Raw genomic sequence first — 13,745 nt, forward strand, 5'->3', positions numbered from 1 at the left:
AAACTAGTGCTTCATCATACGATGAAAGATTTTCCCCCAGAGGCTCATTAGGTTATTTCACTAAATGCATTTACATTTGGGAAAACACAAGTCAGTGGCATGAGACATTAATAAAAACAACGTTTTGGAGATATAAAAGGTTAATGGTGATGGGTTGAAGTGAGACCTTATTAAAAAGTTTTGGGACTCGATTGTACTTCTTAAATACTTTGAACTGGACTGGGAACAACAATCTTCCCCACAGGATTTGCAATAAGAAAGAAATTGTTAGTCTTAGGCTTTCCGCAAAACGCCAAAGTAATTCAGGTCAAGGTGAGACAGCTTTCCCCAGATGCGGACAATACATTGTGATGCACAAATTCAATGGTTTTATAGACTATGCTAGAATGTTTACGCTAACTGATGTGTGCATACACACAAGTGTACATGTGTTTCTGTCTGCATAAACAATTATCCTCTTCTGTGTGGTTTTAGATCCTCTAAAGTGTGCTCTTTTTTATGCTTCTTAGAACTGATTTTCTTGAGATAATGTAAGGGCCAGTACTTCCAAATCCACAATAGTCTTGGAGTGTGTGTGACATTCTAAACCTTGGCAGAGCGTACTGTAACCCCCATATTCCTCATTTTCATATAATTGTGATCTCACATATAAAGCATGCCTTGTAAGTTATCAGGGGAAAGGTTATTTATTTTCAATAGAAATATTTTTTTAAAATTTTAATACATATAATCCATCAGGTACAAACAGCTACATGCATAATTTGCTCTGTATTTATGCTGGGATTTTTCAAATAATGCCATGGATTTAGATATCCAAACTGAAATACAATAGGAGTTAGATGCCTAAGACCCGTAAGCTCCTTTGAAATCCCCAGCCTAAGTCTTTGTCCCATATCTCCTACACAACTAGCCTTCCTCCCCTCCATTTGTCTTAAGGAACTTTGGCCCAGATTCACAAAGCGATGTACAAAGGTGTTGAGACACTGAGCTCCCTTATAGCCTGGAGCCTCCCTTGGGCTATGGGATATTCAGATATGGGTCTTCCTCAATCTCTCCTGTCAGAGTGGCTCCACTTTAATTAAATAATTGAATAATTACATATTAATTGGGCCACAGGAAGAGCAAGAAGACTTTATAGCTCAGTGGTTAGAGCACTCAATTGAGAAGTGGCTGATCCCTCTTCAATCCCTTTCCCTCAGCAGGCATAGTGTGAACTGCAACAGGGGTTCTCCCACATGCCAGGTGAGTGCCTGAAACCTCGGGCTAAAGGTTATGATGGAGAATGTAGGTGCCCCGAGGCCTAGATAAAAGCAGCAGTGCACATGCGCAAAGGCAGGAAGATAGGTGCAAAAATGTTGGCGCTGAGTGAGTTTACGCACCTATTGGGTGAGGCACCCATCAGATGTCCTTTTGTGGATTTTGGTAGTGCCTAATAATGGGATGCAGGTTCCTAAATCTGGAATTAGGCACCTCAGCCCATCTGTGTATCCAAGCCTCTGAGCCTGGATTTCATCCTGTTCATCCATCTATCTGACAGGTTCCTCAGATCATTTCTAAAAGCCACCGTCCAGAAGCCTGCCCTTGTCCCTTGCCATTACCACCCCTTTTCTAAAACTCAAAATTAAAGAGAAGCAACAAGAGAAGCCAGATGAGAGTGAATCATAACCTGGCTACCTGCCAGACTGTAAGGTCAGAGATCACAGGCCAGACTTGTTTAGCTATGATTGTTTCCATTTACTGTGTACTTTAAAAATTAGCATGGATTCTCTGATCTCTTGTCAAGGCCACACACTCACTCCTAACATGTGCCAAAGCCTCCTTGACATTTTTATTTCTCAGGCTGTAGATGATGGGGTTGACTAGAGGAGTCAGAACTGTGTAGAAGACAGAGAAGACTTTGTTCAGGTCTCTCAGAGTTGGGGTTTTGGGAGACAGGTACACAATATTCAGGGTCCCATAGAAAATGGTCACCACAATGAGGTGGGAGGAGCAAGTGGAAAATGCTTTTTGCCTCCCAGTGGTAGATGGAATTCTCAGCATCGTGATGATGATGCAAATGTAGGAGATGAGAGTCAATAGAAATGGGGGCAGGGTGAATATGGAGGCCAGGACTAAAGTGACAAGTTTGATCTGGCGGGTGTCACTGCAGGAGAGTTTAGTCACTGGGGTGAAATCACAAAAGAAATGGTCTATTTCACTGGGGCCGCAGAAGATTAAACGTGACATCAGAGATGTTACTATAGCACTAGCCACCATCCCATTGATCCAAGATCCTGCTGCTAGCTGGAGGCAGAATTTGCCATTCATATGAGTTGCATACTGCAGTGGTTTGCATATCGCTACATATCTATCATAAGACATGACAGACATGAGAAAACACTCAGATCCAGCTAGCCAGGTAAAGAAATAATATTGCAAGAAACAGCCATTTACTGAAATGACATATTCATTTGTCAGGAAACTGGCCATCATCCTAGGCAGGATGGTGAAAGTGTAGCAGGTGTCCAAGCAGGACAAATTCCCCAGGAAGAAGTACATGGGGGTGTGAAGGTGCTGATCAGCCACAACTAGCACAATGATGAGGATGTTTCCAGCCACAGTGAGAATGTAGATCACTATAAATAGCACAAAGAGAAAAACACGCAGTCCAGGATGACTCCCAAATCCCAGGAGGATAAATTCTGTGATGGCTGTTTGATTTCCCTGTTCTGTTTTTGCCATGAGATGTATCTAGGACAATTAAATGGAAGTCTGTGACATTATTTGATGAAAATGATCTTAAGTTTTCATGCAGCAATGTAAATATAATTCCATAAATATTACATAATACAAGTCTAATATTACATAATATTACATAATACAAGGCTAAGACTAAAATGGTTGGTTGGAAGACTCACATTTGAGTGCCAGGGTGTCTAGAATCATGGGTTGGAATTTTTAAAGGTGTCTAAGGGAGTTAAGCATACAGCTAAGGTTGACGTGAAATGGTATTTGTGTACCTTAATTTCTGCCACTTCTTAGAAAATCCTTTGTCTTCAAAATCCGTGAAAAGATCCATCCATAAACCCAACAAATGACAGACATAATTATTGTATGATCTTCTCTTCTACCCCACCTCTTGACAAATGGGCGAAGAAACATCCTCTACATATAGAGTCCAGTCTTGATTTTGTCTAATATAGATCCTTGAATGATAGAAATGTAGCACTGGAAAGCACCTTGAGAGACTATATTGTGTACTTCAAACAGAGAATTTGTCTCTATTAAATTCTAGTTCCCTATGTAGGTACTTGCAAACTGTAATGAAGTCATATCTTAACTTCAAAAGAGAGCATTAAAAAGAATTAGTTTTAAATTGGTATGTAATTTGTTTTTTGTTATTGCATTGACTGTTCTCTTCAACATTGGCTAAAAATTAGCTGGCAAAATGCATGTTTTATCTACCTATTTACATTATGTCTGTGTTTGTAATTACAATTACACCACAAGCTTTAGAAAGATGTTCAATTGATTAATTATCTGTTGAAATTACACTTTATCTTCAGTTTGAATTTGTCTATGAAGTGTCAAGTTCCCATATTCCTGTGTGTGTGCTGATGGTTCAGTTTACTGGATTACTGGTATTGTCTACTCTGCATTGCACATCGGGAACACTTTCAGGTTACTCTTCTGCCAGTCAAATGTCATCCACCAGTTCTTCTGTGAAATCCCCCAGCTGCTCAACCTCGCCTGTCCTGACTCATACCTCAGTGAAATTGGGACTATTGCCTTTAGTATGTTTTTAGGTTTAAACTGCTTTGTCTTTATAATTCTGTCTTATGTTCAGATCTTCAAAGCAGTGCTGTGCAGGGCCTGCCTCACCTCACTGTGGTCTCTTTGTTTCTTTGCACTGGCTTCTTTGAGTACATGAAACCCACCTTCAGCTCAGCATCAAATATGGATCTCATGATAAGTGTTCTATATTCCCTGGTGCCTCCAGTGATGAATCCGATCATCTACAGCATGAGGAACATGGAGATCAAAGCTGCATTAAAGAAACTGATTGTTTGGAGGTTATTCACCAAGAATTAAAATGTCCATCATTGCTCCTTGATTGAGATTTCATTCTGAGCTTCTTCTTGGATATAATCAACTGATGACAAAATTATCTCCTTGAGAACACAAGGTGCACTCTGTTTATGAATTCATAAAATCCAGACTAATTCCTCTGAAGTTAAATGAGTTAATTTAGAATTATACCAGTGTAAATAAGAACAGAATGTAAATATCTATCTATAAATGTACATACACACCTATCTCTCTTTGGGATTTATACTGCTAACATTGCCATGCTATCTGCGCATGTTGCACAGAATATCAACAGCCATAGCTAAGTCACTAGTGAACATGAAATCTCTTTCTCTTCTTCTTTTTGGGGGTAAAAATTGTGAGTGGAGTTTGAGAGGTTTGGCTTGTTTGTTTGCTTGATTGTTTCTTTTTTGTGTTTCATTTTGTTGATTCATTGGTTGACTTGTTTTTGTTACAGATGACTTTTTGCAGTAGGAATTTGCAGGGTGGAATATGTTTGATTAAATGTAGGAATCAGATTATTTTGTCATTTATTCAAGGTGTCAATGATATCTCTTTGAAAGGGTTTTCGGAGAGACCAGAGGTTTCCCTTTCCCTAGGGATGAAGAATTGAAAAAAAGTTTCTATAGGTGTGTGGCTAGCTGAGTTCCTTTTAAAACAATTATTTTAATGTTATTAGAGAGATTGCCTTCTGCACATTTCCCCTCTCCTTCATCATCTCAGCAACTGTCTCTCCACCCAGACACGATTATAGAGACTATGTCCCTTGCCAGTTCAGGTTCACACAATATGCCAACATAAGCAACTCTGCATATGGAGAAGGTATTAGGAAAACATTTAAGGCTGGATTAAAGTTTAAGGACTATAAACCAGTGTCCAGGGCTTCGGCTCCAGGAGTCATGACATTACAAGAGAATCTCAGCTTCCACTTCCTAAACTATAGCCATTTTCTAGTCCTCGTGGTTGAGAAGGAAAGCTTGAAAATTTTCCCTAAGGCCACGTCTAGACTAGATATTAAAATCGATTTTAGATACGCAACTTCAGCTACGGGAATAACGTAGCTGAAGTCGAATTTCTAAAATTGAGGTACTCACCCGTCTGGACGGCGCTGCATCGATGTCCGCGGGTCTCCGTGTCGATTCCGGAACTCCGTTCGGGTTGATGGAGTTCCGGAATCGATGTAAGCGCGCTCGGGGATCGATACATCGCGTCCAGACTAGACGCGATATATCGATCCCCGAGCAATCGATTTTAACCCGCCGATGCCGCGGGTTAGTCTGGACGAGGGCTAAGACAAAAACCAAGTGTAATCAATAGAGCAATGGCTGCCTGAGTCTTGCATGAGCCAATCACTCATGGAATGGAGTGGGCTGTCCTCAGTTAACCAATGCAACACCTGCCTCAATCTATAGGCAGCCTGAGACAATTGCTATGAGAGAGGGAAAATGCATAGGGTTTAATGATGCAGCTACATCTTCCTGAGTGTGCAAAGAGCCTGAACCAGTCACAAAGTTAACTCCATAAGGCTGAGGCTCAGACAGTTGTTCTGGGACTGCTCTCACCATCAGTGGATAGATGGGGCAATTCTGAGAGATACAACCCAGTTTTTTACAGTCATAACACCACTTTTCCCCACTCTTTCCTGGGGTACCTCTGAGAAGGCCTGTGTCCTGCTGGAGTAAATTCTTCCTCTGGGTGGGTGTCCATGACTGGGCTTTTTCCTGCTCTCTGATTCCTCACTATCTCTGTTATGATACCTAGCAAGTTTCTATACATTCATCAGCCAATTTCCCAGCTGGGTGCCCATTTCACAGGTTTCTGTCTATGAACCATGATATCAATATCATAGAATATTTTATGATTATTTAAATTGGATGGAGGTTCTAAGCAATGAGCATCTCAAATCCTGGAACACATATGAAACTAGACATCATAAGAACATAAGAACGATCATATTGGATCAGACCAAAGGTCCATCTAGCCCAGTATCCTGTCTTCTGACAGTGGCCAATGCCTGGTGCCTCAGAGGGAATGAACAGAACAGGAAATCATCAAGTGATCCATCCCGTCGCCCAATCCCAGGTTCTGGCAAACAGAGGATAGGGACATAATCCCTGCCCATCCTGGTTAATAGCCATTGATGGACCTGTCCTCCATGAATTTATCTAATTCTTTTTGAACCATATTATATTCTTGTCCTTCACAACATCCTCTGGCAAAGAATTCCACGGGTTGACTATGCTTTATGTGAAGAAATACTTCCTTTTGTTTGTTTTAAAACAACTGCCTATTAAAGTCACTGGGTGACCTTTAGTTCTTCTAGTATGAGAAGGAGTAAACTTCCTTATTTACTTTCTCCACACCAGTCATAATTTTATAGACCTCTATCATCTCCCTCTTAGTCGTCTCTTTTTCATGCTGAAGAGTTCCAGTCTTATTAATCTCTTGCCATACAGAAAGCTACCCCCAATCATTTTTGTTGCCTTTTTTTTCACCTTTTCCAATTCCAATATATGGTTTTTTTTAGATAGGGCAAAGATACCTGCACATAGTATTCAAGATATGGGATCTCCATGGATTCATATAAAGGCAATATGATATTTTATGTCTAATCAATGCCTTTCCTAATGATTCCCAACATTCTGTTCACATTTTTTTGACAGCAACTGCATATTGAGTGTAAGTTTGCAGAGAACTATCCACATTGACTCCAAGATCTCTTTCTTGAGTGGTAACGGCTAATTTAGACCCCATCATTTTAAATATATAGTTGGGATTATGTTTTCCAATGTGCATTACTTTGCATTTATCAACATTGAATTTCATCTGCCATTTTGTTGCCCAGTCATCCAGTTTCGTGAGATCCCTTTGTAACTCTTCACCGTCTGCTTTGCACTTAACTCTCTTGAATTGTTTTGTATCATCTGCAAATTTTGCCACCTCACTGTTTACCCCTTTTTCCAGATCATTTATAAATATGTTGAACAGTACTGGTCCCAGTAGTGACCCCTGGGGGGACACCACAATTTTTCTCTCTCCATTCTGAAAAAATGACCATTTATTCTTACCCTTTGTTTCCTATATTTTAGCCAGTTACTGATCCATGAGAGGACCTTCCCTCTAATCCCATGACAGTTTATTTTGCTTAAGAGCCTTTGGTGAAGGACCTTGTCAAAGGCTTTCTAAAAATCTAAATACAGTATATCCACTGGATCCCCTTTGTCCACCTGCTTGTTCACCCCCTCAAAGATTTCTAACAGACAAATGAGGCATAATTTCCCTTTACAAAGAACATTTTGACTCTTCCTCAACAAATCACATTCATCTATGTGTCTGATAATTCTGTTCTTAACTATAGTTTCAACCAGTTTGCCCGGTACCGAAGTCAGGCATACCAGACTGCAATTGTGAGGATTACCTCTGGAACCTTTTTTAAAAATTGGTGTCACATTTGCTGTCCTGTAGTTATCTGGCACAGAAGCTGATTTAAATGATAGCTTACATACCACAATTTTACATACTGCAATTTCACATTTAAGTTCCTTCAGAACTCTTGGGTGAATACCGTCTGGTTCTGGTGATTTATTACTGTTTAGACCAGGGGCAGACAACCTATGGCATGGGTGTTGAAGGCGGCACATGAGCTGATTTTCAGTGGTACTCACACTGCCTGGGTCCTGGCCACTGGCCTGGGGGGCTCTGCATTTTAATTTAATTTTAAATGAAGCTTCTTAAACATTTTATAAACCTTATTTACTTTACATACAACAATAGTTTAGTTATATATTACAGACTTACAGAAAGAGACCTTCTCAAAACGTTAAAATGTATTACTGGCATGTGAAACTTTAAATTAGAGTGAATAAATGAAAACTCAGCACACCATTTCTGAAAGGTTGCTGACCCCTGGTTTAGACTATCAGTTTGTTGCAAAACCTCCTCTAATGACACATCAATCTGGAATAGTTTCTTAGATACGTCATCTAAAAAAATGGCTCAAGTTTGGGAGTCTCCATCACATCCTCAGCCATGAAGGTTGATGCAAAATATTCATTTAGTTTCTCCGCAATGGCCTTATCATTCTTGAGTGCTCCTTTAGAATCTCAATAATCCAGTGGCCTCACTGATTGTTTAGCAGGCTTCCTGCTTCTGATGTACTTTTAAAAAATTGGTATTACTTAAATTCCAGAATTAAAGGGACAGATTTTAAAAATATTAAGTGATATTGTGGGATTTTCAAAAGCATCTAGGCTCCTAACACCCATTGAAATCAATATGTGTCAAACATCTAGCCCTAAATACCTGCCCTGGTCCAAAACAGCCCAAAGGCTTTGATCTTATGCACATACTGTTATAATTTTTCATGTATCTGAGAGAGCTTCTAGGGATGGTCAATAGTCTAGCTGCTGCTGCTTAGTGGGTGTAGCTGATTTATTGTAATATATTGTGCTGTTGAATTATATTTTTTATTCCTTCTGACTTTAATGGATTTTAGGATGTCAACAGCTTACAAATGCAGGTGTTCTATGTACAATTAATTTAAATCAAGCATTAAATGTTGTAAAAAGAGCAATTTTCCAACACAATATTTCTCCTTTGGAAATTTCTGTTTGGTTAAAACCAAAACTTTTCCGTGAATGTTTTGATTTCAATAATGTTTTGTTTTTAAAAAATAGGGAGCGGGAGGGTTGATATTGTTCAACTATTCAGGTTTGACATTTTCAATATCCACATAGAGTGTCAATATAAAATATTTGGTTGATCCCAATTTTTTTAATAAAAAGTTTATCTCATGGTAAATTTCAACATTCAATTAAGAACAAAAACAAGTTTCAAAATGAAGATTTTTCCATGAAACAGAAAATCTGGATTCTAAGTTCAGATTCCAGATCAACTATCTCAGTCTTTCTGACTCTTAATACATCTAGTTCAAGCTGCTGCTTCTTGCACACAACCTCTGTTTTTATTAATTTAGAAGGACCATAGGGGCCCAAAGAGTCAAAGTTGTTAACATAACCCAGTCACTTTCCAACAGTTTTATACAAAGTTTGAAGTCTGGTAAACAGAGACATCAGCCTGCTCAGTATCATAGCAAACTCAACGTTAATTTCTTTCACTGTTTATTAAAGACATAGAAAAGAAGGAAAAAGAGGTAAAGCACATGGAATGTATAGTGTTAAGTAAGGCTTTGATTGTAACAATGTCCCTCATTTCAGAAAGAACCCCATCAGCTATCACTTTGTTTAATACTCAGTTGAATGGCATTAAAGATGTCAGTAACTGTACTTTGTGGGGGAAAAGGAAGAAGATAGTTGAGATGGCCTGGATCTCATGGTGATGTTCTTGTTAACGTCTGGGTCCATTTCCTGGAAAGCAAAAAGAAAGGGGAGAGAAAAGAACAGCAAAGATAGAAAATTCAGCTTCTGTCTCTGGTGTTGTCTCTCACTTCTGGTAAAATGCAGGACCAGCACAAGGGCTGATCGACCACTCTGAGACATGCAAACTTGTGCCAGCATTGGGCAGTTTAATGAGCTGCTTTTAGCTGCCTCTTTTTGGTCACAGACTCAAAGCAGGTTTGCAAAAGGGCAGTTTTGGCCAACTAAGACAGACTCTTCTTAGAGAGAGGGCAAAAAACTAGGACAGATAGGAAAGAAGAGAAAAAACTGGGGAAGGAACCCCTACATGTATAGGTAGGAAGAGATGAAGTTTCACATTTGAGGTGTATTTGGGATTTATCCTGTGCCATAGAAGGTGGTTACATCATCTGGTCTCTTCTTTCGGACTCAGTCTGGTCATCTGGACATCTCTCAGAATTAGAATGAAGAAGGTCTCGGGGTCTTAAGGGATGATGAGGGTAGGAGTCATGATGATAAAACTCTCTGTAGCAGTTGGCAGACAGCTGCTTCTTCTGCTAATTTTTTCCTGAAATCTTTTTATTTCTGAGGACTCCAAAGGGGATTGATGAACAGATTAGTCCATCCTGTTATTATCAGTTGTTGGCTACATGCATGTTCTCTCTGTTTGCTGCACCAACTCTGGCCAAGTAGTCGGTCCAAAAGACCTCAATGGACCTGCCCAAATGGACCAGGTCAGTGAATGGTGGGACTTTCTCCTTCCCTCTAGGCTAGACAAAGAGTCAAGATGAGGTACCTCGACATTATAGACTGAGACAGACAAATTTGGGATAAATAATTTATGTACCATCTTACTTTTTCATTAAATGTTTGTTACCTCCCTTTGTACCTTTCTCCTGATGCTTTAAACAAAACATCCTTATTCACCACCTGTTTTTTGTACTTTACTCTTGACGTTTCAGATGGAAAATCACTCTTCATCACATCTGTCAAACCATCTCATCATGTGCTAGGTTGGTGTGTTCTTGCAGTGGCCTGCTGGAAAGTATTTACATATTCAATATGTTTTAGCAATGATAGCAATACTGGTGCCAAGCTCATGTTCTGGACACTGAACATGCAGGCAAGGATATGCTTTTGACAGCACCTAACTTTTGCTCATAAAATAACTTTTACTATCTTTGGTTCAGGTCTCAGGCCTTCCACCAGGCCCTGTCCACCAGACTCCCTCTTTCTACTCCATTCCCCCACTTTTTGCTCTTGATTGTGGAGGATGTTTACCCATCAACACAAAAAGTAGAATGCATGTACTGCAGATGACCCAGAAGACTAAACACTGTTAGCTGGCCACCTTACATTACAATCCACGCATTCATGCCTCATCTGTCCCTTGGTCTGCACATTCCGCCATACCACCAATAGACAAATTACCTTTTGTCAGTTGTATAGTTCCATATATTGAATATGGAAATGTTAGATTCAGGATTTTGATTAAAAGGTGTAGTTATGGATTTGTTCTGAAACACTGGGATAGACATTATTTCAGAGTGTTCCACAGTGCTATGTATGTAAAGAGTAAAACTGAAACTTGGAGTAGTGACATCACAGATGAGGCCTTTGAATACAAATTTCTTGAAATCAGTTAGTACACAGCAGTGTCCAACCATGTTGAAGGCTACCCTTTCTGTCAGTTGTTACCATCTGATAATCTTTGCCAGGCAAGAGATAGGAGTGACTATCTTTTCCACTCAATTGGATTTGTCTGAATCTTCGTGGCCACTCACTGGACTTGTGATGTCAACAACATTCCTGGAATAACAAGCCATGGTGTTATGCTCTTTAGGTTTGCACTGCTCAATGATACACCAGTAGCTGACATAGATCCAGTTACTGTCTTCCAGGTAATCCTCTAAATGTACCCTAAAGACTAACAGATTTATTTGGGCATAAGCTTTCGTGGGTTAAAAAACACCAAAACAGTTCTTCAGATACATGGAAGAAGTGGGTCTTTTACCCATGCATTTGAAGTGGATTTTTTACCCACAAAAGCTTATGCCCAAATAAATCTGTTAGTCTTTAAGGTGACTCCGGATTCCTCGTTGTTTTTGTGGATACGGACCAACACAGCTACCCCTCTGCTTTTAGATGTACCGTAAGCAATTTATCAACTATTGCTGTATTAGTCTGTATTCAATATTGGTAACCAGACACTGAACAGAATTGCTTTAAATAATGTGTGTCTCACTTAGAATACAGTATCATTAACTCCAAATTATGAGTGGTACTAATAGGGACTGTGTCCACACAATTGTAGTTACTAGGTAACTTCCATAAGCTGTACAAAAAATTGTTTACCAATTTGCTTTTTCCTTGCCTTTTATTGTTTGCTGCAATTAGTTTGTTACTTTTTACTTGTATTTCATTAAGAAGTTTAGTGTTGTCATGCACGTTATAAATGATGTACCATTTCTTCAGTAGCCAGGGCCTTACTATCAGAAATTACACATTCAGAGACAGTTTCTGCTGCCTAGTGGTCAAAATAGTTAATGTTCTGTTGTTACATTTCATATTATCCCATCCCAAATAGATCTTCAGAGTCAGGTAATCTTGAAACGTAACCCATAATTTCATCTAATTTTTGGAGTCCACTATTTTGTGAAATATCAGGCCGCAGATTAGTCTTTTGCAAAGCCCTTTAATCTTCTATACATTCCTAATAAGATGCTATTTTATCAATTAACAAAGAAGTATACAGAAATAATACAGTTGCTTTTACACAATAACCAAATTCATCTGTGTTTCAATGATAAAGATGTGAAACCACAGGAACTTGAAATCACTTTCCTCAATAAGATGCAAGTTTAAATGCCAGTTGGACCTGATCCAGCTACTATTTTCGAGCTTTTTGCCCACTTAATTGTCCACTTATGGTAGACAGAGTTGACTAGTCTGTTATTTATAAAACATTTCATTTTTATTTTCTTGATGCCCAGGGGTTTCTTCACTGTGCACAGATATCTTCTCATGCCTTTGGTTTGTGGGATGCATCTTTAAACAGCTTAATGTTGGTTAACATAAAGTTTTTGCTTGTTTGTTTTACATTTCTCTTGTTTTCAGTTACCAAAATTTTATACACAGATTAATTTAGTTTATTTACAATGTAATAGGGACCAAGTCTTTTATAACACAAGTTATTCTCTTCTTCTGATTGTCCAAATTCTTTAGCGCAAACAGAACCATTTAAGATATGTTTGCATTTGTAACACAGACATTCCTTTTCAATAAATCTATACATTACTACTCATAATAAATATAGTTTTTGACTGTTAAAATAGATGCTCATCATCTTCTGTGAGAAGGTGCATTGCTCTTCCTGCTGAGCTCTGTTTTATCAAAAGGGTAACAGAATTCTTGCCTGAGCTTTTTAGAGCTAATTTGATTGTGATACCAATTCAAATTTTGTTAATTATTTGACAGGACAAATGTTAACTACCACTATTTCCCTCTAACACAGCATAAAAGAAAAGAATATAAAAAATAAACTAAAATGAATTTGAAATGTGGGTCTATGCAAACACTTTGAGGGCGTTTGATTTTTATGAAATTTGGTTTTGTTTGGGAGACAAAGGCAGAAACCTGTTGAAATTGTTTGGTTAGCACTAACATTTTGCAACATAACCAGATATCATATACATTATATTTCATGATTTTTTGCTATAACATTCTTATAACAATAGTTCAGTATTTAATAAAGCAAATAAGTTTATTAACTCAAACAAGAAAATGACATTTTGCTAATATTACCTTTATATTAATGTTGAGCTTTCCTTTAACATTTTTCCTTTGAATAAAAACATCTTTGTTGATTGATAAACAAGAATTCTCTCTTTTTTTTTTGCAATTGCATTTTTTGTGTAGGCAAAAATATATGTACTTTTTGAGGTTTGCAAAAAAAATTTTTATTATAATGGTTACACTCCATTAAATGTTTAATTATTAAATATAATATTAAATAGTGCGCCAATTATATTAAAAAGAAAGTATAAAATTGACTTTTGTTGCAACAAAGTTAAAAAAAAAGAAGTAGTCACGTGACACTCACAGCATACTGCACAGGACAACATACATGATATCCAAAACAAACTTACAGTTATTTAAGAAAAATGCTATTATATGGAAGAAAAGCCAATCTTTCAACTATTAGTCAGTGGTTAGGATTAAAAGCAGTGTTTATATTTCTGTTGCTTGGCAACCATATCTTCAAGGAAGTTAGGAATAATTCCAGCTATTGTGTTCCTGAAGATATTCATCACTTCTGTCACA

General features: G+C 38.2%; 1 protein-coding gene across 1 annotated transcript in view; it reads left to right on the top strand.

Annotated features, from left to right (window-relative positions):
* LOC115637822 (cytosolic phospholipase A2 gamma-like) overlaps positions 1–4,071 on the top strand; it is a 46,882-nt gene extending 42,811 nt beyond the window's left edge. The window contains exon 14 of the mRNA XM_030539442.1: positions 3,827–4,071. Within this exon, the coding sequence (XP_030395302.1) occupies positions 3,827–4,071 (245 nt within the window). The remainder of the gene's footprint in view (positions 1–3,826) is intronic.
* Positions 4,072–13,745: the final 9,674 nt, after the last annotated feature.

Source organism: Gopherus evgoodei, chromosome 21, assembly GCF_007399415.2.
Source record: "Gopherus evgoodei ecotype Sinaloan lineage chromosome 21, rGopEvg1_v1.p, whole genome shotgun sequence".
NCBI classification, from domain to species: domain Eukaryota; kingdom Metazoa; phylum Chordata; order Testudines; family Testudinidae; genus Gopherus; species Gopherus evgoodei.